General features: G+C 45.6%; 1 protein-coding gene across 3 annotated transcripts; it reads left to right on the forward strand.

Moving 5' to 3' along the window:
* Positions 1–438: 438 nt before the first annotated feature.
* LOC134431762 (E3 ubiquitin-protein ligase BRE1A) lies at positions 439–21,921 on the forward strand. 3 transcript variants are annotated; one of them, XM_063179929.1, is made up of 21 exons: positions 439–461; positions 6,200–6,251; positions 6,766–6,953; positions 7,070–7,237; positions 7,355–7,502; positions 7,667–7,849; positions 9,085–9,203; positions 10,020–10,166; positions 10,338–10,415; positions 10,737–10,856; positions 12,071–12,250; positions 12,444–12,579; positions 13,243–13,364; positions 13,676–14,079; positions 14,648–14,765; positions 16,053–16,202; positions 17,138–17,350; positions 19,219–19,344; positions 20,212–20,352; positions 20,677–20,778; positions 21,009–21,921. In XM_063179929.1, the coding sequence occupies exons 3-21, from the start codon at positions 6,825–6,827 to the stop codon at positions 21,183–21,185; spliced, it is 2,961 nt and encodes a 986-aa protein (XP_063035999.1). In that variant the 5' UTR covers positions 439–461; positions 6,200–6,251; positions 6,766–6,824; the 3' UTR covers positions 21,186–21,921. The 3 variants fall into 3 exon arrangements, with proteins under 3 accessions (XP_063035999.1, XP_063035997.1, XP_063035998.1); XM_063179927.1 differs by lacking the exon at positions 439–461 and adding an exon at positions 3,414–3,483; XM_063179928.1 differs by lacking the exon at positions 439–461 and adding an exon at positions 3,449–3,483 and having other exon boundaries at positions 6,783–6,953.
* Positions 21,922–26,871: the final 4,950 nt, after the last annotated feature.

A 26,871-nucleotide genomic window follows, 5' to 3' on the forward strand; every position in this document is an offset into this window, starting at 1 on the left:
CCTACTGCAATTAAATAAGTATGGATAGTGCCCATAAGCTCCTTTACAGGAAACTCTTCATATCACTATATCCAGGACCATTTGCACACAGGAATCCTCTGTACAGACAGCAAATTAAGGTGGTATGGTGCCAGAAAAGAAAAAAAATGAAAGAGAGTGAGGGAAAGGGAAGAAGACAGTAAAGTCTGTGCTCCATTTCCTGGGCTTTTCATTTCTCCTGATCACTATGGCAGCTGGGCAGTGAGGCAGCAAGGCAATAGCTAATAATCCCTGCTGAGACTTCCCAGCCTCGGTTTCTCACTGACTGGAATCTTTCATTCTGTCTTTTTTAGATTGCCTGCCAGGATGTTCTGGGTGTCAGCAGAGAGAGCTCCTTCAATTCACTCAAATATTTTCCATTTAGCATCAAGTATTTCTCTACAGGAGGAAGACAACTAGGGAAATAACGCAACAAAACAGAAGTAAGTGAGAATTTTCTTTCCTACACCAGGGCAAAATATGGTCAGTGTCTCCCTTCCCAGATGTGAGCCGTAAGTATCCTCCTATGCTACTTAGGTAAGAGTAACTATCCAGTTATAATAATAATAGTAATAGAAAAAAAAGCAGTGCCATTTGTTTCAATGGAAAAGCAAGAACTCCATTCAACTACATTGGCTACAGCTTTATGTGTGTTCATTTTCTTTAGTCAGCTTGTCTGTCAAGAGAATTGTAATATCCTAAATAACATCAACAGCAATTGTTGGCTAGATCAAGGATGCTGTGGAGTGATACATATCTGTGTGATTTGATTTACACTGCACTGGGTGGATATCACTAGGTAAAGTACCTGATCTTATCAAATACAGTTCCACTGTTGGCCCTAACCAATGTGTACCTAGCACAGCACCCTGCAGCACCACCCTTCATTCCATTTCATGTCCACAGCCACAACATAGGCTACTTCACAATACCTGAGAGGAAAACCAAAAATTATCCTATTTTCAGAGCACAACCTTAGCTAAAATGTGCTTTATCCTTACCTTACAATGAGGTAAGGATAAAGTCATGCCAAAAGGAGGGGACACCAAAACAAACCTCAAGGACAAAATTTTGAGCAAGGACAAAGGTCAGCTTTTAAAATTAATCTTGTTATTGCTTATCACACTTTGGTAACATGAAAGTGCCTCTTGCACAAATCAGCCATTAAGAAAGGAGTGTCTTTTAAGACATTGGTGTTTCTATTTTTGCTTCAAAGCACCAATGATCAAAATAGCAGAACAAGATAGAATCACCCTGTCTGTAGCCAGTGTACAAGGAAATTAAGGGGCTTAGGAAGTAGAAGCCCTTCATCTTATTTATCTATTATAATTGTTTTTAGGAAAAGAGTTACATTTGCTTTGAAGTCAAAGACCTGTACAGACATATGACAGGTCTGGTACTTTTATTTGGAAGTACGTTCTACTAATATGCATTTTCTACTTTTTCCCTTTTTTTCCTTTCTGAGACTTTTCCTTCCTTTACTTCCCCTCTATGATCTGATCTAGAAGGCACTGAGCAGATGTGCCAGCTGCCACAGGACACAACGAGGGCTGTGTTTCATACCTGCTCTCCTGTGGTGCCTGGCACTGCGTTATCACAAAGCAGCTGCTGTGGTTCCAGTTAGCAGCCTGGGAAATGAAAGGCTGATTTGTGTGCTGACACAAAAATAGACCTTTACCCCAGAAATATTAATGTGCAGGGCTTTGCTCCACTGAATTTGGAATCTGGTTATCTCTCTCAGGGCAGTTAGTCTGCTCTGAGTGTTTTGGGTACTATTTTGTTTTGCCCAGTCACTGGTTGCCTGAAGATGTCACTTTTCCACTTTATTGTCTTAGGCTGGCTGCTTCTTGTGTTCTTGGGCCCATTTGTCCAACCTCTTTTCTTGAGTGTGCAACCTGCAATCCCTTTCTTCATCTGCCACTGACAGCACCTGGAGCTGATTGACCAAAGCTCTTCTGTTCCCACCTTTGGGATGAATCTGTGCTCTGCTATTTCCTCAGCAGACTCCAGGCACACAAATCCTCTCACAAAAGAGAGGATTTCCCTCTGCTTTCCAGGGCAGAGCCTTCTGCTCACAACAACCTCAGGTTCAGCAACAGGTGGGAGAGAGATCAGCTCCCAGACCATCTCCCATAGGGCCTTTCCCCTTGGAAGCAGAACAGTTCTGCTGGATCAAAGATCACTTTAGGTACCGTCCTGGGTGTGCCAAAGCTCCAAATTTACCTGCACATCTGCAGACACATCAGGGTAATATGTGAATAGTTCACCATGCTGTGTCTCCACCTCCCACCTCACCAAAGAGGATGCATTTCACACCCATGTGTTGGGCTTTCATTAACAAATTTGGTGGCTACTACTACTCCAACAACTTGAGGGAAAGACAGTATTTGAAGTTTGGTAGGTCCTTTTAATTTGGAATAGAGGTTTGGAACAAGTAATGGGTGATGCTCAGCACAACCCCGGTCACAAAGCTGTGCATTTCATGTTTACAGGAGATTCAGTCCATTCAAGTCTCCTTTTGTGGCCGCAGCCTGAGCACACCAACACCGCAAGCTCAAAATTGTCTCCTCTCTAGGCTGGTCCTTACACAACATCAGTTCTTCTCTGGGTCTTTGGTGGTTTCTCAATAGCAGGCTTCCCTCTGCTAATGCTAAAAGCGTGCACATCCTTTCCAAGAAACATTCTGCTTCAGTCACTCCAATTCTTAACCAATGGTAATTTTGTAAAGTGCTCAGCTCCTTCTTGTAGCAATTAGAAGTGAAGGACTGCGAGGTTCAGGAAAAAGCAGCCATATTTGTCACACTCCTGACTCTAAGTAATTGCAAATTTCTGCAAGATTTTCTCTGCACTGGCATTGGATTTCTTGGCTCCCCCATCTTCTTCAAAAAAGTCTCTCAAGTATTAATACAAGTATTATTGATCCCTCTCTTTCTCTCCTTATCACTCAGATTTTTTCTTGTAATTTTTCCCTCATCTGTTGTGATGTCTCTGCACAATTCGCACAGTTAATCTTCAAACAACACGGAGGAAAGCAGAACATTTTCGCTGTTGGAGGGGAGCACGGGCGTGGTCTCACCAGTGCCGAATGCAGGGAGACATTCACTGCCCCGACCCTGCTGCCACACCGTGGCCGGAACAGAACGTTTAACCCACATCAAGCAGCTCCCCTGCCCTTCCCGCCCGCTCCGGCCGGGACGTGGCTCCATCCCGGGGCGGGCAGGGAGGCGGTCGCTCCACGGGGCCACGTATGGGCGGGGGCGGCTCCGCCCGCGCCGCCATCTTTGGTGCGGGTGAGGGCGCCGGCGTCTGCTGCCGCCGCAGCCCCGCCATGTCGGGCGAGGGCAAAGCGGCGCCTCCATGACGGGTGAGGGCGAAATGGCGGCCGGAAGGGGCGGCCCGTAGCGGCCATTGCCGGTGGAACGGGGCGCGGCGGCGGCGACAGCAGCGACGAGGCGGCCGCGGCGGGTCTGTGGGGCGGCTGTGGGCCGGGGGAAGCCAGGAGGGGGCCATGTGGAGGACAGAGGGGTCGCTGGGGGCTGGAGGCAGCGCACACCCGCGGAGGGCGGGACGGACCCGCGGGGAGTCCGGCTGGCGCTGTGGGAAGATGCCGGGGGCGGGGGCAGGACCCCCGCGGGATATGAGAGAGCGAAGGAGGTGTGGGAGCGACTGGTGTGTGTGGGAAGTTGGATCACAGCATCGGTCTGGTTGAGATCACCCTGTGCAACCCCCCTGCCAAGGCAGAGTCACCTGGAGCGGGTGACAGGGGAGCACATTCAGGTGGGTTTAGGATGTCTCCAAAGGCGGAGAGTCCACGACGTCCTTCCGAAGCTGTTCCAGTGCTCTGCCACCCTCAGTGTTTTTCCTCATGTTGAGGTGGAACTTCTTGGGTTTTAGTTTATGGCCAGTGCTCCTCATCCTGTTGCTGGGTAGCACTGAAGAGTCTGGACCACTCTCTTGGCACTCACCTTGGAAATATTTGTCTGCATTAATGAGATCCTCTCCCAGGCTAACCAGGCCCAGATATCACAGTCTCTTCTTATATGAGAGATGCTCCAGAGCCCCCATCGTCTTTGTGGCTGTCATTGGAACCTCTCCAGCAGCTTCTTGTCTTTCTGGACTCTGAGGAGTCCAGAACTGGACACAGCACCCCATCCATGCCATGCTAGGGCCAAGCAGAGCAAAGGGTTGGGAGTTTTCCCCTTTCTCCTCCAATGCTTAAAATATTCTTGCTGAGCTTGACCTGAAGCCATGGAAAAATCCCCGTTAAGCTTGTGGATGGATCATTGTTTGACTGGAGTTCCTGCTGGGGAGTATAAACTCAAAAAGCAGTTTTTAAATCTGCCCAATGCTTTTATTTCTGTTTTTCTGTGTCTTTACATAAATTCAAGTTTTATACGTGTGTAGTGTGATTTCTGTACTGTAGCAGGAACATCAGGTGGTGGCAGATGTAATAAAAGTTTTGGATTTAGTTGTAAAATGGTAGTAAGTAAGAAGAGAAAATCTTCAATCGATAGGGCTTGTCATCAGAAATCCACCTTTTTTAAAAGCAAATACAGAATGAGTAAGTAAAACTTACTGTTAAGTAGCAGAGCAGATCAGCTGTTCTGTGTCAAAAAGGAAATCTGACACTCAAAGAAATGTGCATTCATGCTTGGAGTCCTTTACTTCTTCTATGTGTGAGCAGCAGAAAGGATTGTCAGGCACTGGAAGGGGCTGCCCAGGGAGGTGGTGGAGTCCCTGTCCCTGGCTGGACGTGGCACTCAGTGCTGTGGAGTGGCTGACGCAGTGGTGTTGGTTCATATGTTGGGCTCGATCTCAGAGGTTTTTCCCATTGTAAATGATTCTGTGAAAGAGAAGGTCTGCGGCCAAAAAAATTAATGGGTTGGGGTCTGGTGTACAGTGTGTGAGGAAGTGGTGAGAGGAGACCTGGGGCTGAGGGGGGTGGTGCCAGGAGGCAGTGGAAGGGGTGTTTTGTCTGGGGACAAAAAGCGTGAAAGGCAGTGGGCAGTGGTGGCTTGCTGGACTGACAGGGGACAAATGAGATGTTTTTAGTGACAGCTGCTCCCTTCCAATGCTCTCAGAATTCCAGCTAAAGTTAGTGCTGCTGCAGGCTAAGAGAAGGAAAATGGTTCCATGGCAATTTGTAAATTTGAGATATAATTTAATGTTTCTGTTGGAAGATACCTCACAGGATCTGTGCTGTAACTCAGCAGGATTTGTTTTAGTAACTCACTTAGAAATAATCTTTATACTGTTTTGCATATGATGAAGGGCAGTGCCACGCTGAGATGCTTGTGAAATGCTGAGATTTGGTAAAGCAGGGTACCAGCTTCATCTTCAAAAGGCAATGACCTTCTTGCTTTCAGTAGAACTGCTCAATTAAAGCAGATGAGAACTGGAAGGTTCAGTTCCTAACCCCTGGTTTGACCATAAATTCCATTTTAGGCTTAAATGGTATGGTCTGCACTTCATTCACTTCTGGTTTCATTCAGTCAGGCCACAGCCTTAGTGGCTGTGGGACAAGAATGCAGCTCACGTCTAGTGAAGATCTGGTTGGTTCCATTTTTCATTTCCAGCTGCTCCATTTGTGCTGGGAACCTTTTGAGGATACACTTGTAATTTTGCTCAATAATATTTTAGGGAACTATAGGAAAAATTGTTCATACATGAGAAAAGCCTGTGTTATTGTTGAGGGTGATCAAGCACTAGAGAGGCTGCCCAGAGCCATGGCTGAGTTTCTATGCCTGGAGATGCTCAGGCTGCCTGGACAGGGCCCTTGGCAACCTGCTTTGCCTGAGCCTGCTCCATGCAGGGCAGGTGATGTCCTCCCTCACAGCCCCAGCTGTTCTGTGATTCTCTGTTAGTCCAGAGCTTTTCAGACTGCTTTGGGTTAGGAATAGGTTTTCTTCAAACATGTTTTCATCTCTCCTGGTACACAGCAAAACTCTCGGAATGGGTCTTTACAAGCCTTGTCTCTGAGTTGCTTTTCAGTTCTGTAGGATTTGTGGGCTCTCTACTTACAGGGCTTATTTGTTTCCAGGGTGTTGCTGCCCTCAGCTTTGACTGGCTTTGTGTGTAGATTCAATAGGAACAGTTTGGTTGTTGTGCAGTGAACTGGTGCACATACACACTGTCTCAGTTGTTTGCCAAAGTCTAACCTGGTTCATTTTTGTTAATGCAGAAAAGCAGAGAGTGCACCTGGATGAAGACTTTTTTGCAAGGAGGGTGATAAGGTACAGTGCTTCAATTTTAACATTATAGAGCAGTGGATAATTTCCTCATTGGCTTTCTGCTTGAAGTGCAGATCCTGCTGGTGTCTTTTACTAATGTTGGACCAGAATGTGTGAGTCAGCACCGGCTGGCACAATCTCCTATTTAGAACACAAGGAGTAAATTTGTTTCTATTACAGTGCTCCTTGTGGAAGCAAAGTAACAGAAACAAACAGAAACAAATTTGCTCCCCAAAGCAACAGGTGGGCAGAGGTGCAGTATTAGAGATGTGATCACCCTTAGTGCCAGAGGTTCATTGCCTTGTCAAGAGTTATTCCCAGCTGCAATGTCACTTCAATGATTTACGGTCCTTTACCAGTCTTCCACTTTTAGTCCATTCCTCCCAACAAATATTTTTAAAAATCTTTCCAGTTCCATGATCTTCTCTGTTTTGGGCATTTTGTTACTGTGATGTGTCACCGTGTTAAAAACCCCAAATAAACTGACTGCAGGGATTTGGCGGTTTTTTTTTTATAGTGTTCTTTAATGTTCAGGAAGAACTTGGAGAAGGTGGGAATCTGTACACTTCAGCCACCATGTCTGGAATTGGCAATAAACGGACAGCTGGAGAGCCTGGCCCTTCTGCACCTCCGGAGAAGAAGGCAGGTGTTGAAGATTCGGGCACCACTGTGGAGACCATTAAACTTGGTGGTGTTTCTTCAACGGTATATCTTCCTTGCATACCCCCACTCCATCCTTTGGTTTTTTTCATCTGGAGGCAGCAGTGTCTCTGGGGTCATGGTGAGCCCTTCTGTAACCTGGCCTGTGTCCCTGTGCCCAGGAGGAGCTGGACATCCGGACCCTGCAGACCAAGAACCGGAAGCTGGCGGAGATGCTCGACCAGCGCCAGGCCATCGAAGATGAGCTTCGGGAGCACATTGAGAAGCTGGAGCGTCGGCAGGCCACCGACGATGCCTCCCTGCTGATCATCAACCGCTACTGGAATCAGGTTGGGAACAGCTTTTGTTACTTCTTATACAGTTTTCTTGTCTCCCCTGTACCGCTGCACTCCTTTTGTTCACATCCATTCTTTATCTTGTCTTGCCTTGCCTATCCCATCATTCAGTTTGATGAAAATATCCGCATCATCCTTAAACGCTTCGACCTGGACCAAGGTCTTGGAGATCTTTTGTCTGAAAGAAAAGCACTGGTGGTGCCGGAACCTGAACCAGACTCTGACAGTAATCAGGAGCGCAAAGATGAGAGGGAACGAGGTGAGCCACCTGTCTGGGGACAGTGAGAAAGGTGGATTTCAGCTGTGGACAATGCTGATGTCCATTTCTAAAGGCTGACAGACCTTTTTTTTGTGATTCTAAAGAGCAGTGATATGCTACCTTCTAGAGCACACTTACTTTTTTTCACCCCTTTATGTTCCCAGGGGAAGGATTGGAGCCAGCATTCTCCTTCCTGGCCACTCTAGCCAGCAGTACCAGTGAGGAAATAGAATCTCAGCTGCAGGAGCGTGTGGAGTCCTCCCGCCGTGCTGTTGCCCAGATTGTGACAATGTATGACAAGCTGCAGGAGAAAGTGGATGTGCTGTCTCACAAGCTGAATAGTGGAGGTATGACAAAGGTGGCAGGTATTCAAGAATGCTTATCTGTCCCTACCTTAGACCTGATCCTGCATTGTAGACATTAAGGTCTAGTCCTTGTCATGTGCATTTATTTTCTAAAATGAATTTGTTTGCCTTTCCAAACTCTTGTTATCAAAACCTCTTCCAAAGGACCATGTGCTAGAAGTGCATCGTATCTACCTCTGTATTTGCATGCTGAGGGCTCTGCTGAGGCTCTCAGTTGGGCTAAGAAGCAGCTTGTTTCTGCCAGTACTGTGTTCATGTGCCTGAGAAGTCAGAGAGCACACTTGAACCTCCTCAGCCACCTGTCCTCAGCCACCACATAAAAGGTTTCACGCTTACAAGTAAAGAAGTGAAATCAGCATTGTGAACTGATGTTGGACTCCTTCTCCTTTGAGGTTTAGTAGAAGGCGTAGCAATAACAAGCTGCTCAGTTTCCACTGAGTCCTGAGCAAAATTGTACCTATCTCATGGTGTGGTGTGCTTAGTGTAGCTGTCAGTTTTGAACATAGCAGAGTTCTGCAGAGAAAGCCAAATTACCATCTTCTAAAAATTAATGTAGCAGATTCACTTTAGACTCAGATGACCATTGAAAAAACATCATTAGCTTAAGGTAAGATTTTTAATCTTTTGAAAGAAACCTTGGGTGAAATATCAGCTCATGCTTGGTGTGCCTTCTGTGTGCTCTGACCAAGTCTGGTATGGGTGTTGGAACATGTTGCTGTCCTTGGCTAGCAGTCATAAGCTGTAGTAGCTTTGACACTGGTGCCATGTGAACCTGTCTCCAGGTGCTCTAGTTTCACCTGTCACTGCAGTGCTGTGGTTGTCACATGGTGTCATGGTGTGTTGGCCTGATGTGTCACCCTGGGCCACCTGTTGCAGCAGGTTTATGAATGCATTTGGGCAGCATTCGAGTGTCCCTGGGTTCCAAGAGCATGGTCTGGGTTGCTGGCACAGACACAGCTCAAGTGGTCTCTGGTGTTAGGGGATGGCCCCCGGGTCAGAAATGGACAGCACTGTTAAACTGCAGAGCCTTTTGCTTATGGAGTGCAAGTCAGAGCTCTCTGTGGATTGAGATCAGGCCCTCAGGAAGCACCCATGGCCGAGGCAAATCAAACCAACGTTCGACTCAGAAGTCTCCTTTTCTGTTTTCTTTCTCTCTTTGCTGTTCAGGAATCAAAACCAGATTTCCATTAATTCCCCTTTATTTGTGCACCTTTCAGATATTTCACTGATGGAAGAAGCAGTAGTGGAGCTGAATACCTACCTGTCACACGAGAATGGACGGCTGCAGGAACTGGCTGATGTTCTTCAGGAGAAGCACAGAGTCATGTCTCAGGAGGTATGAGCAGGGTAGAGAAAGAAATCTGCTTTGGGGTCCTGCTTAGCATAATTTATGGTTCCCATAGATTGGAAGGCAGTTCCTATCCTTAGAGAGGCACAGGAGGAGCATGGTTTGAAAGTTACAAAAAGGGTTGTTGTTGTGGAGAGCTGTACATAGATTTTCTGTATAAATCAGGTTGATTTGCTTGTTACATCACTAAAGGAAAGGATGTAAGTGAGACAGTGAACTGAATGGATTTAAATTTTAAAGAAAAGAGGAGAGCAGAGAAACTGGGGACACTTGATGCTGAGGTGGCTGTGTAGACACCTGGAACAGTCAAGGTGACATCCCTGTCACTCTGAATTTTTTGGTTTCTCCATGTAATTTGACAGTGTAATGATATCAGTTACAGGATGATCCCAGTTGTTAAAGGATTCACATTAGTAGCACGTTTGTTTGAGAGATTTCAGTTCATTAAAAAATTGGGTTAATGCTAGTCTTGCACAGTGTTAGACATTTGAGCCCTTAGGTGCTCTCTAAAGTAGATGGACATAGGGATTGAAAAGATTAAAATCAAAAAAGGCTTTGAATCAGCTGCGGTGGCTGCCTCTGTATTCTGTCAGATATTACCAGCTTCCTGCTCTTTCTCAATTTTCAGTTTTGTCTTATTTTTGTTGCTGTCTTGTGTAAAATTCGGGACAGTTCATGGAATAGTCTGTCACCACAGCAAAAGATAAAAAGCACATGATGAATAAGAGAAAAATGACTCCTGAGCAGCATCAGGAAAAGTTGGCTCTATGCAATGCGTTGGCTAAAGCACTCCTTTGATTGCAGTTCTCCAAGCTGCAAGAGAGGGTGGAGACAGCAGAATCCCGGGTGTCTGTCCTGGAGACCATGATTGATGACCTGCAATGGGACATTGACAAGATCCGCAAGAGAGAGCAGAGGCTCAACCGCCACCTGGCCGACGTCCTGGAACGAGTAAGCGCTGGCCAGGAGACCTGGGAAGTGGGGGTGGTGTTGGATGGGTGCGTGTCATCCTCTCTGGGACTTTGCTGGGAGAACTGAGAACCTGCAGTATTCTTTCTTTGGTCTTGGACCTGCTGCATCACTCTTGTCAGTATTTCACTGGGTCTCTTGTATTTCTTGCAGGTAAATTCCAAAGGCTATAAGGTGTATGGAGCTGGGAGCAGCCTCTATGGGGGAACAATCACCATTAATGCCCGCAAGGTGAGGTCAGGAGCTTGTCTGTTGGCAAGGGGAAGAATACATTCAGGGAGAACAAGGGCCACATTTTGAACAGAATTTAGATACTTATTAGATAATTTTTAGATCCTGTGCCACAAAGCTGAGTGACTCTGGACAAGCCATTTTGTCTGTGTCATGAGTTTTCTACTTAAGAAACACCTGGTGGAATTAGACTCTTGTCTCGCTTGGTCAAGTTACCCGACTGCTCAGTCTGTAGCTGCTTTTACTGTGTGAACAGATAGTTCATTAGCATTCTCAGGAGACACCTTAACAGTAGGATTTACAAGCAGTTTATCCCAACAGTTTGAGGAGATGAATGCAGAGCTGGAAGAGAATAAAGAGCTTGCTGGGAATCGTCTTAATGAATTGGAGGAACTGCGTCAAGATCTTGAGGAAGTAACAACACAGAATGAAAAGCTCAAGGTGAGACACCTGTAGCTGTGTGAGGATGAAGGTGTTCTGTGGGATGGGCGGCCCTCAGCTTTGCAGTGCTGTGTCTGCAGAAACCTCATTGCAGTGTCTGTTCTGAGCCTGCTCTTTAGCTGTGTTACACTTTGCTCCAGGTACAATTGAGCGGATCTGTGGCTCCACTTGCAGCTCAGTGCGTTGGTGACACCGTGTGGCCACTGCTGGAAATTGTAATGGTTTCCTGCCCGTGTCCCGTTCTGATCTTTGAGCCCATGTTAACCATGTCTGGTTAAAACTGTTTTCAGATTTTTACCATCTTCCGCTTTCCCCATGCCCTATGCAAGTGGAACCAGAGAACAGAAACAATCAAGGAACTTGTATGGGGAGAGTGGCTCTTGAAAGAGTCAATGAACCTCTGTGGGGGATGGATAGATAGGAGACAGCCTGTGAGTTTGTGATGTTTTAAAAGTGGTAACACAAGAAGCCATGGTTCTGTGGTAGATAAGTGTATGACAGAGAGAATAATCCAAATTTCATCTTAGTGATCATGCCAGTTATAAGAAATGTCTGTCTCAATAACTTAAATCCAGAGATCTGATGCTGAAAACTGTCTTGAGGCACCTCTGAATTCTGTTTATCTACATGAGGTTGTTTAGAGAGAAGTGGTCTTTAGCTAACAACTTTTTTTTTGCCCTGTAATTACTTTTAAGCTGACTGCATGTATATATGTGTCTGTTTCACTGCAGCTAGTCCCAATCATTTGCTAACTATTTTTTTTTGCAGTTCAGTTCTATACCTCTGGAATTTTCTTTCATTTCCCTTTCAGTTATCTAGTGGTAGAAGCCTGACATAATGCCTACTTGCATGTGTATTTCTTCTGTTCTCTCATACTTTTCTATGTGTCCATCTTTATTGATCTGGGTGTTTACAATTTATTATGTTTTCCAAGCTCATATCTTTGAGAGAAACTATTTCAGGACCTAAGATTCAAAAACTTCCGTCTTGTGGTTGTGTGAGAGAAGCGGCCTAGTGCATGAAGAGAACACAGACACTTTTTACGATTGGTGCTGAATCATATCATTAAGGACCTACTTCACAGCAGTGCTATTCAAGTTCTACTTTTGTCTTTGCTTGTGGCAGCTTGATTCACTGTTCTCATGTCTTGAGAGACAGAAACCAAAGGCAAGGGGATAATTTTCTTTTTGTGGCATTTCTTGTGTCCCAACCAGGTTGAGCTGCGGCGGGCAGTGGAAGAGGCTGTGAAGGAGACCCCGGAATATCGCTGCATGCAGTCCCAGTTTTCTGTTTTGTACAATGAGAGTCTGCAGCTGAAGGCACACCTTGACGAGGCCCGCACGCTGCTCCACGGCACCCGCGCCACGCACCAGCGCCAGGTGGAACTGATCGAGGTAATGCCTCTGCTCCCTCAGCCTGGGAGCTCTGCCGTGCCACCAGCCATCACTGCTGGGTCTGTGTGCCTCTGCAAATGCTCAGGAAATAGACGTTTCTGGCAATAATTCAGGCTCTGGTGGTACCTGATATTGATGAGGTGAGATACTCCAGGTTCAGAGCATTGAGTTCTGTTTCCTTTTTGTTCCTCAGAGGGATGAGGTCAGCCTTCACAAGAAGCTACGCACAGAGGTGATTCAGCTGGAGGACACCCTGGCACAAGTCCGCAAAGAGTATGAGATGTTGAGGATAGAGTTTGAACAGACACTTGCTGCCAATGAGCAAGCAGGTAAGGTGTTGTTCTGCTGTCCCTAAAACAAACACCACCTACTCACCAATGCCCCTTAGGGGCTACAGTGCACTAGGATGCATGGGTTGATTCCTTGTTGCTATTAAATACTTGTTCTGGCAGCTCTCCTCATCTCAACAAACAAAGCTGTTCACCTGTTTTGTTGGGAGGCCAAGTCCATGTTATCCAACTTCTTTCTAGATGCTGCATAATAGGTACATTTTGCTAACAATTCTGGTTTATGGCAGGATGTATTGCATGATTAAAAATTACTTGAGGAGAGGATTCATTTCCAAGTCTGTAAGGACAATCTAGATAGCAAAGCAGTGATTCTTAAATTTCAGAAGAAATAAATTACTTCTGAAGTAGCATTTAAATCAGATTTCTTTTGTAACATGACATGTTTCCCTTAGGCGCCTGGTCATAAAAAGAATGTTAAGTGGGAACTTAGGACTATGAATTTGCAAGGACTTATGGTTGCGTATAAAACTGGCATGACTTTCCTTCTGCAAATGTTTTGTGTTGCTCTGTTATATGGCAGAGTGGTGATAGTCTTATTTTGTTCTTTGTCATTGTCACTTACCTTGTTCTCCATCTCCATGAAAGTCCTCAAGAAGATTGACGGAAGTGTGGTTTGTTGCAGAGGTGTTTCTGTTTTTGCAGGTCCCATTAATCGGGAGATGCGTCACCTCATCAGCAGCCTCCAGAATCACAACCACCAGCTGAAGGGAGAGGTGCTGAGATACAAGCGCAAACTGAGAGAGGCCCAATCTGACCTGAGCAAGGTAACACAGCAGGAAATGCCAGAAAAGAGGGAAGAAGCTTAGGAGAAGGGGGAATGCTGTCACCCTTGCCAGGAATACCAACCTTTCTGATACGCTGTGCAGGATGCAGTGAAATTTTCTTTAGAGCTCTGCTGTCTGCTGCTTCTTTAGACCAAACAAATGGTCTTCCTTTGTAGCTGTGTAGTGCTCCATGAAAATGGGGCGTGGAAGCATGGATCTGGGAAGACAAGGGAGAAGGGGATAAGGAAGACTCCTGGCTAAGAACTTAAACATTTGTTTTCTTGGTCATCTCTCTTCCTGTTCCGCACCAGATCCGCTCTCGCAGTGGCAGTGCTCTCCTCCAGTCCCAGTCCAGCACTGAAGACGCAAAGGAGGAACCTGCAGAGATCAAGCAGGAGCCTGATGATCCTTCTGCCCCGGTGCCTGTTCCCAAGGCTGCTTCTGAAGATGTTAATGAGATGAAGGCCAGGCGAGATGAAGAGGAACGGGAGCGGGAGAGACGGGAAAGGGAGAGGGAACGAGAGAAGGAAAAGGAGAAGGAGAAAGAGAGAGAACGAGAAAAAGAGAAAGAGAAGGAAAAGGAACGGGAGCGGGAAAAGCAGAAGCAAAAGGAATCAGAGAAGGAGAGAGAGTCCAAAGAGAAGGAGAAAGGGAAGCATGAAGATGGAAGAAAGAAGGAGGCTGAAGTGATCAAGCAGCTGAAGGCTGAGCTCAAGTAAGAGTTGCTGTTTCTCCATTTCCTGTGTGAGCAGTCCCCAAGCCTGGGGTGTTCATGTGTTCTTGCTTTTACGGAATCAGCATCACTGGAGTTGGGAACCAAGAGAGTTTCTTGACACCCTCTGTATCTGATTGTGATATGGTCAGTGCAGTAGCCTAAAGCATGAATTACCAAAGCAGATACTTCATGGTGTGAGTCAAGTAATATTGATTTGTTGCTGTCATAACAACAGCACAGAAGTTCACAGCAGCAGGTTATTAAGAGAGGACACAGCAGTGTTCCCACTCCTATATGGTTCCCAAAGCAGAGGTGGAGAGTTTGTAGGTATTATTAGGATATGTATTTCATCTCCAGCCTACTTCTTGCATTTCAACTTGTGTGCCTGAAAATGTTTTATTTCCAGCCTATACTCAGCTGCTGTTTTATGTTACCAGGATAAAATGAGCCACCAACAACTCCATATCCATATGGGAGATGAAAGAATATTGCCAGGCTGTGGTGCTGGCTGTGTAACAGTGTGGCTTTGCTGCTGTGTTCTCACTGTGGTCTGTCTGCCTTTCTCCAGGAAGGCCCAGGAGAGCCAGAAGGAAATGAAACTGTTGCTAGATATGTACCGCTCTGCCCCCAAAGAGCAGAGAGACAAAGTGCAGCTCATGGCAGCTGAGAAGAAGGCAAAAGCTGAGGTATTCCAAATTTCTCTTCCTCTTTTCTTTTTAATGTGTTACTTGAACTTCTTTTCAGATACTCTGTAGCAGAACTGTGTTGTTTCTCTCCTCAGAACTGAGGGTTGTTTGTCTTCTCAGCTTTGTCACTTAGAGATTGGAATGGTCTGGAGATAAACGGGGACTAGTTCCTAGTGCAGGCACATTCACACAACAATCTCTAGGTTCATAAGCACAGACCCAGTTGCAGATTCCTTCAGTTCCAGCATGTCCCTCTCTGGGACCCCTGCGATTCCAAGCCCCTCTTGCCTTCTTCACAAGCAGATCTCACCTGTAGGCAGCACTTCCTCTGTGCAGCACACACACATGGCGTAAAGAGTTAGATTACATGGCAATACTTAGGAAAATGTGTAATGAAAAGATACAAGAAGATAGGACAGGACAGGCTGTGATAATCGTGGGCAAGGCTGAGCCAGGCAAATGTGTACTGATTGCCCATATTTCCCATGGGACTGGCTTCTTTTATACCCTTCTCCGTCTAACCCCAGTTTGTTCATCCTTGGTCTCCATTTCCCTGCACATTTCTTCTGGATTTGAGCTGCTCTTAATTGCCGCAGCTGTCCCAGTTCAGGAGCCATTCCTGCTTTACAGTGTCATCAGTTACAAAGTCCCAGCTGATCTTCCTGGAAGTGGTTCCCATAGTTTCTTGGAAACTGTTGTGACTGGGGAGGTTTGCTTCCTCTTTTTGTAGCTGTGTTTGTTTTGTCAGGTTTATGTCTCTATATATTTTGTTTTGGGTTTTTGCCTTATCCCACACTCAGATAATCTTGATGGAGTAAATATTTTTACACTCTCATGTGCTGTCAACATTTAGTGTGACTGACCAGGTTTCATTCTCATCACTGCCTCCCTTACCATTTGTCTGCCAAGTTTGTATCTCTGTATGTTTTATTTTACCTTTTCATTTTCCTCTAATCCCCTCCTTGTATGGAAGAAGGTCCTTGACCAGATGGCATTAAAGGAGCAGAGGCTTTCTGAGCCTGTATACATGTACAATTGCAGGAGGCTGATGTTCCTACTCTGATAAAAGATGAAATGAAATTTTCAAAGGTGTGGAAGTCAAGATCTTGGGCCTACAGCCCATCTCAATGGTACATCTGCCTGTAACACCGTCAAAACAACCTGGGTTTTTTTTGCCATGCTTTGAAGGCAGTCCTGAGTGTTTCAGAGATTTTCGGGAAAACAGGCTCTGAACAATGCTCAGGGCATATCCTTGTGTTTAGTGTTGTTTCTGGTTGGTTCTTTTAGCTTGAAGAACTGAGGCAGAGGGTGAAAGAATTGGAAGACAAGGAAAAAAAGGAGAGTAAGAAGATGGCTGATGAGGATGCTCTCCGCAAGATCCGAGCAGTGGAAGAACAGATTGAATATTTACAGAAGAAACTTGCCATGGCTAAGCAGGTGAGAAATTCCTGATGAGTTCTCTTTTGACTGGGGCAACTGGAGGAGCTGCCTTCAGGTTACGTCCAGAAAGAGAGAAGGAATTTATATCTGTATGGGCCAGGGATGGGAGTTTGGTGCTTGTTTACCAAAGGGGAAAAAAACTGAGCAAGCAAAAGAGCTACCAATGAAATAACCCCCTTCACCCTCAGCTCTGGGATATCACAGGCAGGCCATGGTGGGAAATGTTTAATCACAATTAAACATTAAATAAACAGTTAAACATATGGCCTTGGTGAAGAACAAAGAGGAGAATTGGCTTTATTTTGTCAGCCATTAGGGGAAGAGATGACAACTTTAAGACTTATTACCTCCTCAGTTCATTTAGTGAATATTTTGCATGGAAGTGGTACATACCTTCTGCTAAAAATGGCTCAATCCAATGAGAGAGCAGGAACACCTCAGCAGGATAGAGGCAAGCCAATGAATTGACACGTACTTTCTTAGAATTTGGATTCTTGTTGCTGTAGAACAGAACTGCTCTACCATTTCAATGCTGAAGTGGCCAAAGTGAGTTTAAGCAGCTTGGCAGCCTGTTAGTTGGAAGCTGTCAAGCTGTCCACATGTAGAATTTTTGCCCTGGTGCATGTGACAGCTGTTCAGCTGCTGGGAATTGGGTGTTGATTTCTGCCCAGCTCTTGTAACGACTGTGTGAAACCTGATTCTGCCAAACAAGTGACATGTAATCTTTTCTCTGCACCTTCAAATTCAGAGTACCTCTGCTGTGCTGCAGACTTGTAGAGAATACATTTTTCTGGTTGTTGGGATAATGGTGTTCCCTGACACTGAGAATCTTCCTCCATCTTCGATAGGTTTGGTGTCTCTGAATAAAAGGTTCAGGCTCACTCTATGGGGTCCAGGACACAGTTTGGCCAGAGCCTGTGATTCTTTTGCAGGAGGAAGAGGCCCTGCTGTCAGAAATGGATGTCACAGGCCAAGCCTTTGAAGACATGCAAGAGCAGAACATCCGCCTGATGCAGCAGCTGCGGGAGAAGGATGATGCCAACTTCAAGCTGATGTCAGAACGTATCAAGTCCAACCAGATCCATAAGCTGCTGAAAGAGGAAAAGGAGGAGCTAGCAGATCAAGTTTTGACACTGAAAACACAGGTAATAGGGAAAAAGGAGAGAGGACAAGAGAGATGGTGGGGAGATGGATGTGTGGGTTATCTGTTTTAGGCAGCTGCGCACAACCATTTGCTCTCTCCCCCACTGAGGGAAAGGGGAAAGAATCAGAAGGGACAAAGTGAGAAAACAGGTGAGCTGAATAAAGGCAGTTGAACAGTTAAAGCAGAGATGTCCATACAAGAAAAACAAGAAATTAATTAACTGGTTACTTCCTGGGGCAGGCAGGAAGGCATGGCTTAATCAGGCCTTACTGTTACTAAATGCTGCAGCTCTGAAAATCCTCCCACTGCCGCCTTTCCACCAGCTGTTGCTGCTGTGCACAGCATTGTAGGGTGTGGAACACCCCTTGGGCCAGCTGCATCAGCTGTCCTGGCTGTGTGGCATCCCAGCTTCCTGGGCACCCTCAGCCTACCTGCTGGTGGGCAGCATGAGACACAGAAGGTCTTGGTGCTGTAGAAGTACTGCTCAGCAGCAGCTAAAACAGTGCTGTGTTACTGACAGTGTTTTGCTCCAAAATGCAAAACATAGCAGCATGTGAGCTGCTCTGAAGAGAATTAACTGTCCTCACCAGAATCAGTCCAGGATGGAGTGTTCCTCTAACCAGCCTGGGAATGCATCAGGATTCAAAGGGGCCTGTCATTGTAGGAAACTGAGGCTGCTGTACGAGCATTACAATGTCCTACGGGTTCACTGCTATGGAGAGCAGATGGGTGAGAAAAAGTGGGAAGTTCTTTTCCTGTTGGAATAGTACTTCTGCCTGTATATTCTATCTGTAGCTGTGTATACTGGTAACAAGCAGGAGGAGTTGGAAACCGTGGTTCAGTCTGAACTACCTCAGACATAGGCACAGGCTGGGAGAGGAAATCACTGAGAGCACCAGAGCAGAGAAGGACTCTTGGATTCAGGTGGATGAGAGGCTCGACCTGACCCAGCGGCACACGCTGGGAGCCCAGAAAGCCAACTGCATCCTGGGCTGCATCCGAAGCAGCGTGGGCAGCAGGCTGAGGGAGGGGATTCTGCCCCTCTGCTCTGCCCTTGTGAGAGCCCAGCTGCAGTGCTGCATCCATCTCTGGGGTCCTCAGCACAGGAAAGACACATGGACCTCTTGGAGGGAGTCCAGAGGAGCCTGTAAAGATGATGAGAAGAAATGAGCACCTCTGCTACAAGAACAGGCTGAGAGAGCTGGGCCTGTTCAGATTGGAGAAGACTCAGGGGAGACTTCATTGCAGCCTTCCAGTACCTGAAGGGGGCTTAGAAAAATGAGGGAGATTACCAGGACACGAGGCAGTGGTTTTAAATTGAAAGGGGGCAGGGTTATATTAGATGTTAGAAAGAAATTCTTCACTCAGAGGGTGGTGAGGCACTGCTGGAGGTTGCCCAAAGATGTTGTGGATGCCTCATCTCTGGAAGTGTTCAAGGCCAGGCTTGGATGGGGCTTTGAGAAACATGCCCTAGTGGAAGTTATCTCAGGGAGTTATCTCAGGCTGGGACCAGAGGATCTTTAAGGTCCCTTCCAATCCAGGCCATTCTATGACTTTGTATCCTGTCATCCTTGGCGCCACTGTGGAACTGTTCACTGCCTTACAGCAAGTCTTTAAGCCACTGTCCAAAAATTAAGACATCTTTGTTGCAAATATTTGCTAACTTTTAAAAGTGTTGACCAGGGAGATCTGGGTACAGCTCTCACGATACAGGCACAGCTGCTCTGGGAGAAAAGGGCAAGCTGAAGGTGTGCTCCCTGGTGATGGGGATGCAGGGGTAGTTTTAGCTACAGCTTGAATGACAGCTCTGAAGACCCACAGAGCATGCATGCATTCATTCCTTCTCTTCCCACTGTGTCCCTTTCCAAGGTGGATGCCCAGCTGCAGGTGGTGCGTAAGCTGGAGGAGAAGGAACACCTACTGCAGAGCAGCATTGGAACAGGAGAGAAGGAGCTGGGGCTGCGAACACAGGCTCTGGAGATGAACAAACGCAAGGTGAGCGATGCCTTCCTTTCCTCTTGGGCTGTGACGGGGAGTTGCTGCCTTGGGGAGGCATGGAAGGCTCTGAGCTCTTACTGGCATTACAGAACCTGGTATTTCCTTATTTGGGATGAGTGTATCAGAAGGCTGAGGAGTCCTGGAGAGAATTATGATTAAAGTACTGGAGACTGATGTTTTGCTTTGATAAGGAAAAGCAGGTTATACATTTTTCTGTGTAACCTGTGGTGAAGAAAGAGCAGCCAGATGAAGTTAGTTGAGGTCAAGGCCTTTGTAGCAAGGATGGGAGAGGCAAAAGGAAATACAGCTGGGGAATGTGAACACTTTCAACAAATGCCTAAGATCAATGAAGTAGGTGTGTTATCAGTAAAATAAGACTAAGTCTTATAGCTGCCTTTGTTGTTAAGTTTTAGAAATACAGAAATTACATTAAAACAGGCAAAAAGGAAAGCACTGTGAAGAGGAGTTGGGGACAATTCAGCAGAGTCACCTGTGCTTAGCATGACAATTTGTGGTGTAAGGGCATTTGGTTATAAAGTTAGAAGAGAGCTGGTGAAGAGAGAAGATGGTTAGATATAGGTATCTTGCAGTTCTGTCTATTAACAGCTATAGAACTGCCTCTGAACACTTTAGTAGAGAAAATGTGAAAGCTGGAAGGCTGAAAATACCTCAAGAAGAGATTTGAATGATCATTAGTGTTTTTCTAAGTGATGTGCTTTGCAGTGTGCCAGGGTTTGGCTCTGCCCAAAGGAATCTTGAAGCTAAATTATAGAACTTGTTGATAATAGGGTAATAACAAGGGACTAGAAGCCACTAGAGCTGTTCTTCTATGTTTGGTCCTTATACACTGGTTTTCTTTCTCAGGCCATGGATGCAGCCCAGCTTGCAGATGATCTGAAGGCCCAGCTAGAGCTGGCTCAGAAGAAGTTACATGATTTTCAGGAAGAGATTGTGGAAAACAGAGTAACTAGAGAGAAAGAGATGTTCAACTTCAAAAGGGCTGAGGTATATATCCTATGCACAATCCTTTAAGATCTGTCTGCTTTAGTGTCCTTCTCCTTGGACACTGAGCTTGCCGAGGGTTTCAGCTGAACTGCTCTTGGTGTCCAGTTTCACTTTGACTTTGGCTTCATCAGGTCTTGCCTCTTTCAGATTTTGTCCCCTGATAACTGACAATACTTGTGGCATCAGAGGATCATGTTGTCTCTTAGATTATAGTGGGTGAAACTATGGGTGGCATGACTTAGCCAGGTGCATGTTCTCTTTGGTCCCTGAAGAAACTGACACAGAATGTACTGCTCCTTCTCTTGGTCTCCTGTTTTTGTGCAGGAAGATATTTCTAGGTTGCGCAGGAAGCTGGAGACCACAAAGAAGCCTGACATGGTTCCCAACTGTGATGAGATCTTGATGGAGGAAATCAAGGATTACAAGGTGAGTATCTCTGTCCCTCAGCTTCCCTTTTTACCTTAGTCAGAAGCTGTGTAGGCACACTTCCACTATCTGACATCTCTCGTCTGTACTCTGGCACTGGAGAAACCACATTGTCCTTCTGAGGAATGGAAGGACCTTCATGTTGAGACATGTCTGAGCACAGCAGCTGGGCTGCAGGGCCCCTCACAGCTCTGTGTCTGTGTGTCTATATGTCTGTGTGTGTGTTGTAGGCCCGCCTGACGTGCCCGTGCTGCAACATGCGCAAGAAGGACGCGGTGCTCACCAAGTGCTTCCACGTCTTTTGCTTCGAGTGCGTGAAGACGCGCTATGACACCCGGCAGCGCAAGTGCCCCAAGTGCAACGCGGCCTTCGGGGCCAACGACTTCCACAGGATCTACATTGGCTGAGGCCCTCTGAGCCCCCGCTGCTGCCGAGCCAGCCTCCCTCCCTCTCAGCTTCTGCTGCCTGAGCTGCAGTGTCTCCTGGGAGGGGCCTTCAGGGTCTCAAAAGAAACACACTCTGGATCTTGCTTCCTTTCTTGGCCCCGTCCCTTTGGTCTTGCCCTCGGTTTTTGTGTGTTCTTTGTGCCTGAGAGGAAATTGCCCATCCCTCGCTTTCACACTGCCAAGGTGGGAACATGCCACTGAAGTGCTGCCTTGGTGGGATAGAAGCTGAGCTGCAGCAGAGATTTGTGAGGGCTTTATTTGAGGGTTCTTCTCTGGATGCTAATTAAATCCTATAAAGGAATCACACTGCTCCTGGGAGGGAAGAGTTTCCCAATTAACAGGCCCAATAGAGACCAAGGAAATGAATCTGTATCCTCAGTGGAACAACTCCTTAGGTACCTGTCCATCTTCCTGAGCCCAGGGCAAGAACCCCTGAGGGCTGGTGCACTAGGAAACCCTAGCCCCAAACAAACACATCTAAATATCCAGAAGAGGAGAAAGGAGAGATCTTGGAGACCCTTAGAAAATAGCATTCCACTGATGAGCCCTGGTTGATGTGCTCACTTTCCCCTAGGCTGAGGCATTGCTGTCACTGTCCATCTCAGAGAGGGACTTCTAGTGGTTCCTTTGCTGCAGGTTTACCATAAAGATTAACCTTGTTATGTACAAATTCTTATTAAAGCTGTTGTTTGGTTTATTTTTCTGGTTCTCCTGCCTCTGGTACTGTCTGTCTACTCTCCCATCCTTTGTCCAGTTCTTGGAAACATTTCTAACAAACTTTAAACTTCAACAGTGGAGACACCTAATTTCTTCCGTCCTCTCCTTTCAAAATATGCCCAGCTAGAGCAACTTTTGTCCCTTTGGCTGTGTCCCCAGTGGCTTATTCCTGATGCAACAGGAGGGCCAGGGTGCTGCATTATTTCTGCAGTCATTTTGTCATGGCTAGAGGGAATTTTGGAAGGGATGTCATATGGCTTAGAGTATCAGTGCTCCCTGTACTTGGAGGCTGCATTTGAAGTCTGCTCCTAAAATCAAAATGGGAAGTTGTTGATTTGTGACATTTCTTCCTAGGGTATAGTGTTTTCCATGTAAACCTAATTTGAATGGAAGGTGCACCTGTCAGAGGTTTGTCTCAGGGGTGTCCCTTCCCTGAAGCAGGAAATCTGCCTTCCTCCATCCCCTCCCTGCAGGAAATATCACATACAAAGTGAAAGGAGTTCAACACAGGCTCTTACACTATTCATTATCTTGCTGAAAACATTCAGAATACATGAGTAAAGTCTTGTAAATTATGAGGAATCCTGAAAAGTGAGAAGGAACATGGCATCCTGCCTTTCCAAGGGGAACCTGGGCTGCTGAGAGTTCCTGCCATGGTGTAAGAGCTGTTAGAAGGAATGAGAATAGAACTTCCTTTCCCTCAAAGTTGCTCCCAGGATTACAGGTTCTGGCAGCATGTTGGCTAAAGAATGGTGTGCTAATGCTGCTGGTAGATTTTGGGGTACAAATGCTTCTTCAACCAGGACCTGGCTCATGAATAAGCTGTCTACATCTTCAAATAGCTTTGCTACAGCAGCAAGAGTTCCTTTTACAGCTGTGAACAGCAACCTGAACTGAACAGCCCCAGCAGAGCTGCAAAGCCCTTCTGTCCATCCCCAGTGTCTTGTATCACCTTCCTACTGAAATGAGCTTTGTGTGCGCTCTGCCCAGATTGGCATCCCTCTACTCCTGGCAGAAAAAGGATATTTCAAACAATTTGCATTAGTTTCACAGAGGAGTTTTGGAAACTCCTTTTCTCACTTAGCAAGAAAAGTCTTGTTTTATAATAGCTTATTTCAAGCTCATTTTGGAAGTGACTGAATTTCTCTTGGTAGATAGAATTTAAACACTGATAAACAGTGAAAATTTTGGATGGTCTGTGTTGGAATCCATAAAGTTAGAGGGTTTTTAGGAAATGGTTGAAAAAGTATAGGCCTCAGGCTGAAGTTTTGTTAGCATTGCAAATACAGCAGAAAAGTTTCCCAAGGTGTAGAGCATACGTGACAAATAACAATAGGCCTCTGTAGAATTGGCTTTTGGATGGAAACAAGGTTATTTAATGTATATCTTTAGAAGGTTAGCATGAATAGAGCTCTGTTCTTTGTCTCTTATGAACCAGTCTTTCTTTTAACTGCCATTACGTGTGTTTTATAAGATTGGATAGAATGCTTGTCAATATGTGTTGGTCTATGTGTGATTGGCTGAAATCTAGGCTGAGATGGTTTTATACTATTCTGTAATAACTCCACCTCCCTGACATTCCCTGTGGATCAGCGACCTGTTAACATCCTGTCTCCATTGTCTAACAGTGTCTTAAGACTGATGTGCTGAAAATGAAAAAAAAGCTCTTCACTGGTCTGGTTTGTTCAGTGTTGTCCATATCTGGACATAGTTACAGTGGCCCATGGTTTCCTCAGTAATGCGTGGGTTCCTGACACAATTGGACATATATTTTCCCATATATACCAGACCCCCACAGTCTGTTTGCCAAAATGTACAGGAAGCATGCAAATTTATCAGGACTAGAAGTATTGGGCTAAAAGAAGTAAAGGGGTGATAACCTTTATCAAAAAGTTCTCTAAATTAAGTGTCTGATGTGCTGAGACCTGAGCAGCAAGCCTGAGCCAGAGCTGACTTACAAGATGAATCCTGGGGCCGTCAACCCCATCAGTATTTAGCTAAAAATAGACTCGGAAGACACTTATGCTAGCTCTGCATAATCTTGTGTAGTTATCTGCAAGAAATGTATCACTTTAGGAAACTTTCCCAACTGCCATGAATACGGGCTTCTTTGGGGTATTATAGGGGTCCTGAGTTGATGTTAGTTAATTGCTGCCCCGAGATGTGTAGGATGGCTGTTTCGGCCTGTGCGACTGAAGAAAGAGTCTGAACTCTTCAGTTTTCAGTCTTGAGATTGTTTATTAGTTCTTACCTAGAAAATTTCCTCTCTGTCCAGGCAAGGTCTGCTCAGCAGGGCAGCCACGAGCACTCTGACCACCCCCAGGCGGTGTTGTCTTTTTATACTACAAACTACATATAACATATTTACACTTAATTCCCAATACCTATCGCCTATGTTAGACAGTGTACTTCTGTTCTAGACCAATCCCAAAGTGCCAACATCACTGCAGAAAATGGAGAACAAGAAGAAAGGCTCGACGCACCCAAGTTCCTCCATCTTGTCCCCATAACCCCCATACCAAAAATCCTAAAACCTACATTTTCACCCTGTGATAATTTTATTATTATGCTATTCAAGACGCTGTGACTTTCAGGTCCTCATACAAAGCTGGCAACTTGCTCCAGGGTTCATAATCAAATCCCCAGGTGTTCTGGGCTGCATGCCAGGGTCTTCCAAGCCCCCCAGCGTGGTCCTCAGCAACTCTGGACACCCAGAGGGATGTACTGAGTTCTGACATCTCCCCCTTCTGTTTGCACCAAAAACACCTCTTTGGCGACTCGATTCATGACTCGCCGCACACACAAAAAGATGCATGGCACGATGAGCATGACAATCAAAAGTCCTACTAAAATATAAAACCCTATTTTTAAAACTCTTTCCACAATGGAGAAAGATCGAAAAATCCAACCACATCATCAATCCAAGATCCAGGGATTTCCTCAAACTTTTTTATACGTTCTTCTATTTTTTTATGTTTTCTTGAATTGACTTTGAGTGATCTGAAAGGTTCATGCAGTACATTCCCTCAAATTCCTCACACCCATGTCCATGTGCAAGCAACAGATAATCCATTGCTGCTCTGTTTTGAAGAGTTGCCCATCTCTCACTGTCAATGTCTTTTAACAGTGTCACTCAGTGCAAGAGAAACAGCTGGAGCATGTTTGCTCAACCAACAACCCATGTGGTCCAATTGAGTCAAGGCCACCCCTGACGCTGTCTGAGGTGAGAAAATTGCAACAGCAATTCTCTGAGCCTTGTCCCAAGTGTTCACTTCATCATCACAATTTGGACTGTACTGTTCCAATGGTCTTTTCTCTTTGAAATTTTTCCAATGCTGCATGGACTGTCTGTGACATTTGCAAGGATGCCATGACAAATTCTGTCCCCACAAATGAAAAAGATCCCTTGTGGCAATTGTGCTGGAACCTGGAGTGATGCTTTGGTTGTTGTCTTGGTGTATTTGTACCAAGCGGATGCATTTTTGTAAAAAGCATGATTCGGAGTGACATCAATGGTCTTATTTTTTGTTTTTGCCACATCAGAAATTTCTAATTTCATGCAAAGTTCCACCCAAAATTTTTCAATTCCTGAGATTCAGAGGAAGCCACAGGAAGGAGTTGTGTCCAAGAACACCACTCATTCACAGGATCCATAATGTCTCCTGTGAGACATTATCCAAAAGTCTCCTTTAAGACTTACAGGAGTGTGTTTTGGAACTGGCCATTCGTCCACTGGCAAACCTACCATGCATGTTGAAAATGGTCTCCCTGGCCTTGAGTGTGTCAAAGAAATGCTGTCTAGATTTGCTGCTTGAGCCAAAGCTTCCCAAACATTCTCTTTTGGTTGAACAATGGGCAAATCCACCCCATTGCCTAAGGCAATAGGTAGAAGAATGAGGCACACAAGCATTACCAAGCTTATGGCTTCACACTTGGTGAGAACCTTTGCCATGTTTTTGACACCCAAACCCCAAAAGGAAGTCCCTAGAGCCCTTAAACTTTTATGTCTTTTCTGAGTCGATGTCAGGAGTCTGGTTTTCTTCTTCTGTCTGCGTGCTCGCTTCTCTGTTTCCGGAATCAGTATTTCCTTGCTCTCAAGTCCGATAGGGCTTCACATGTCATGCTGACACCCACTTCAAACCTCGCTCTGTGGAGACACAAGCTAAACCCTTGCCCCACATAATCAGTTTGAAGGGACTTTCTGTTTGTCCTGTCTCTGGGTTTCTGATCAAACTAAAGGATTCTCCCTTAGTTTTGCCTGAGTGCTGTTCAAAAAATGTCTTGAAATGGGTGGATTGGGCTCTGAAAAGGAGCTGTTGAGAAAATTCAGCACATACAATACCTTGTTCAACATCATGTGAGACGTTGCCTCTGGCTCCCCCCTTTTTTATCTATCCAAAAGGGATTTCAGGGTATGATGTGTTCTTTCAATGATTGCTTGACCCGTGGGGGAATATGGAATACCAAATGTGTATTGTTTTGAGGAGACAAGAAAAAGTACCCCATAACTTCGTGAAAGTTGTAAAGCTGGTATGTTTTATTACAGCGCTGGACACATGCGGAGATTGCTCTCCTCAAAAAGGCATGAGTACCTCTGAGAACTTCAGGTCTCTTTTTATCTCCTTTTCAAATACGTATGCATACAGTTTCACAATAGGTTCATACATATTCATTTTTATGGATTTCGCGTGACATTTGCCACTAGCTCCTTTTTATCAGAAAGAATTCTTAGGTCAGGTTTACCTGCTCCTATAACAATTTCTGTCTCTCTTTATCATCTTCTGTCTCCCCCACCTTATCTCTGTCCTTCACTGAAGTAACTTCACTGAGCTTAGGCCTTGCAGTCAGGCTAAATAAGTATGGTTTCTAACCACAGACTCAACTCAAAAATGTACATTTCACCTAAATCAAAATGGATTTCTATCCTGGA

Source organism: Melospiza melodia, chromosome Z (assembly GCF_035770615.1).
Source record: "Melospiza melodia melodia isolate bMelMel2 chromosome Z, bMelMel2.pri, whole genome shotgun sequence".
NCBI lineage: Eukaryota > Metazoa > Chordata > Aves > Passeriformes > Passerellidae > Melospiza > Melospiza melodia.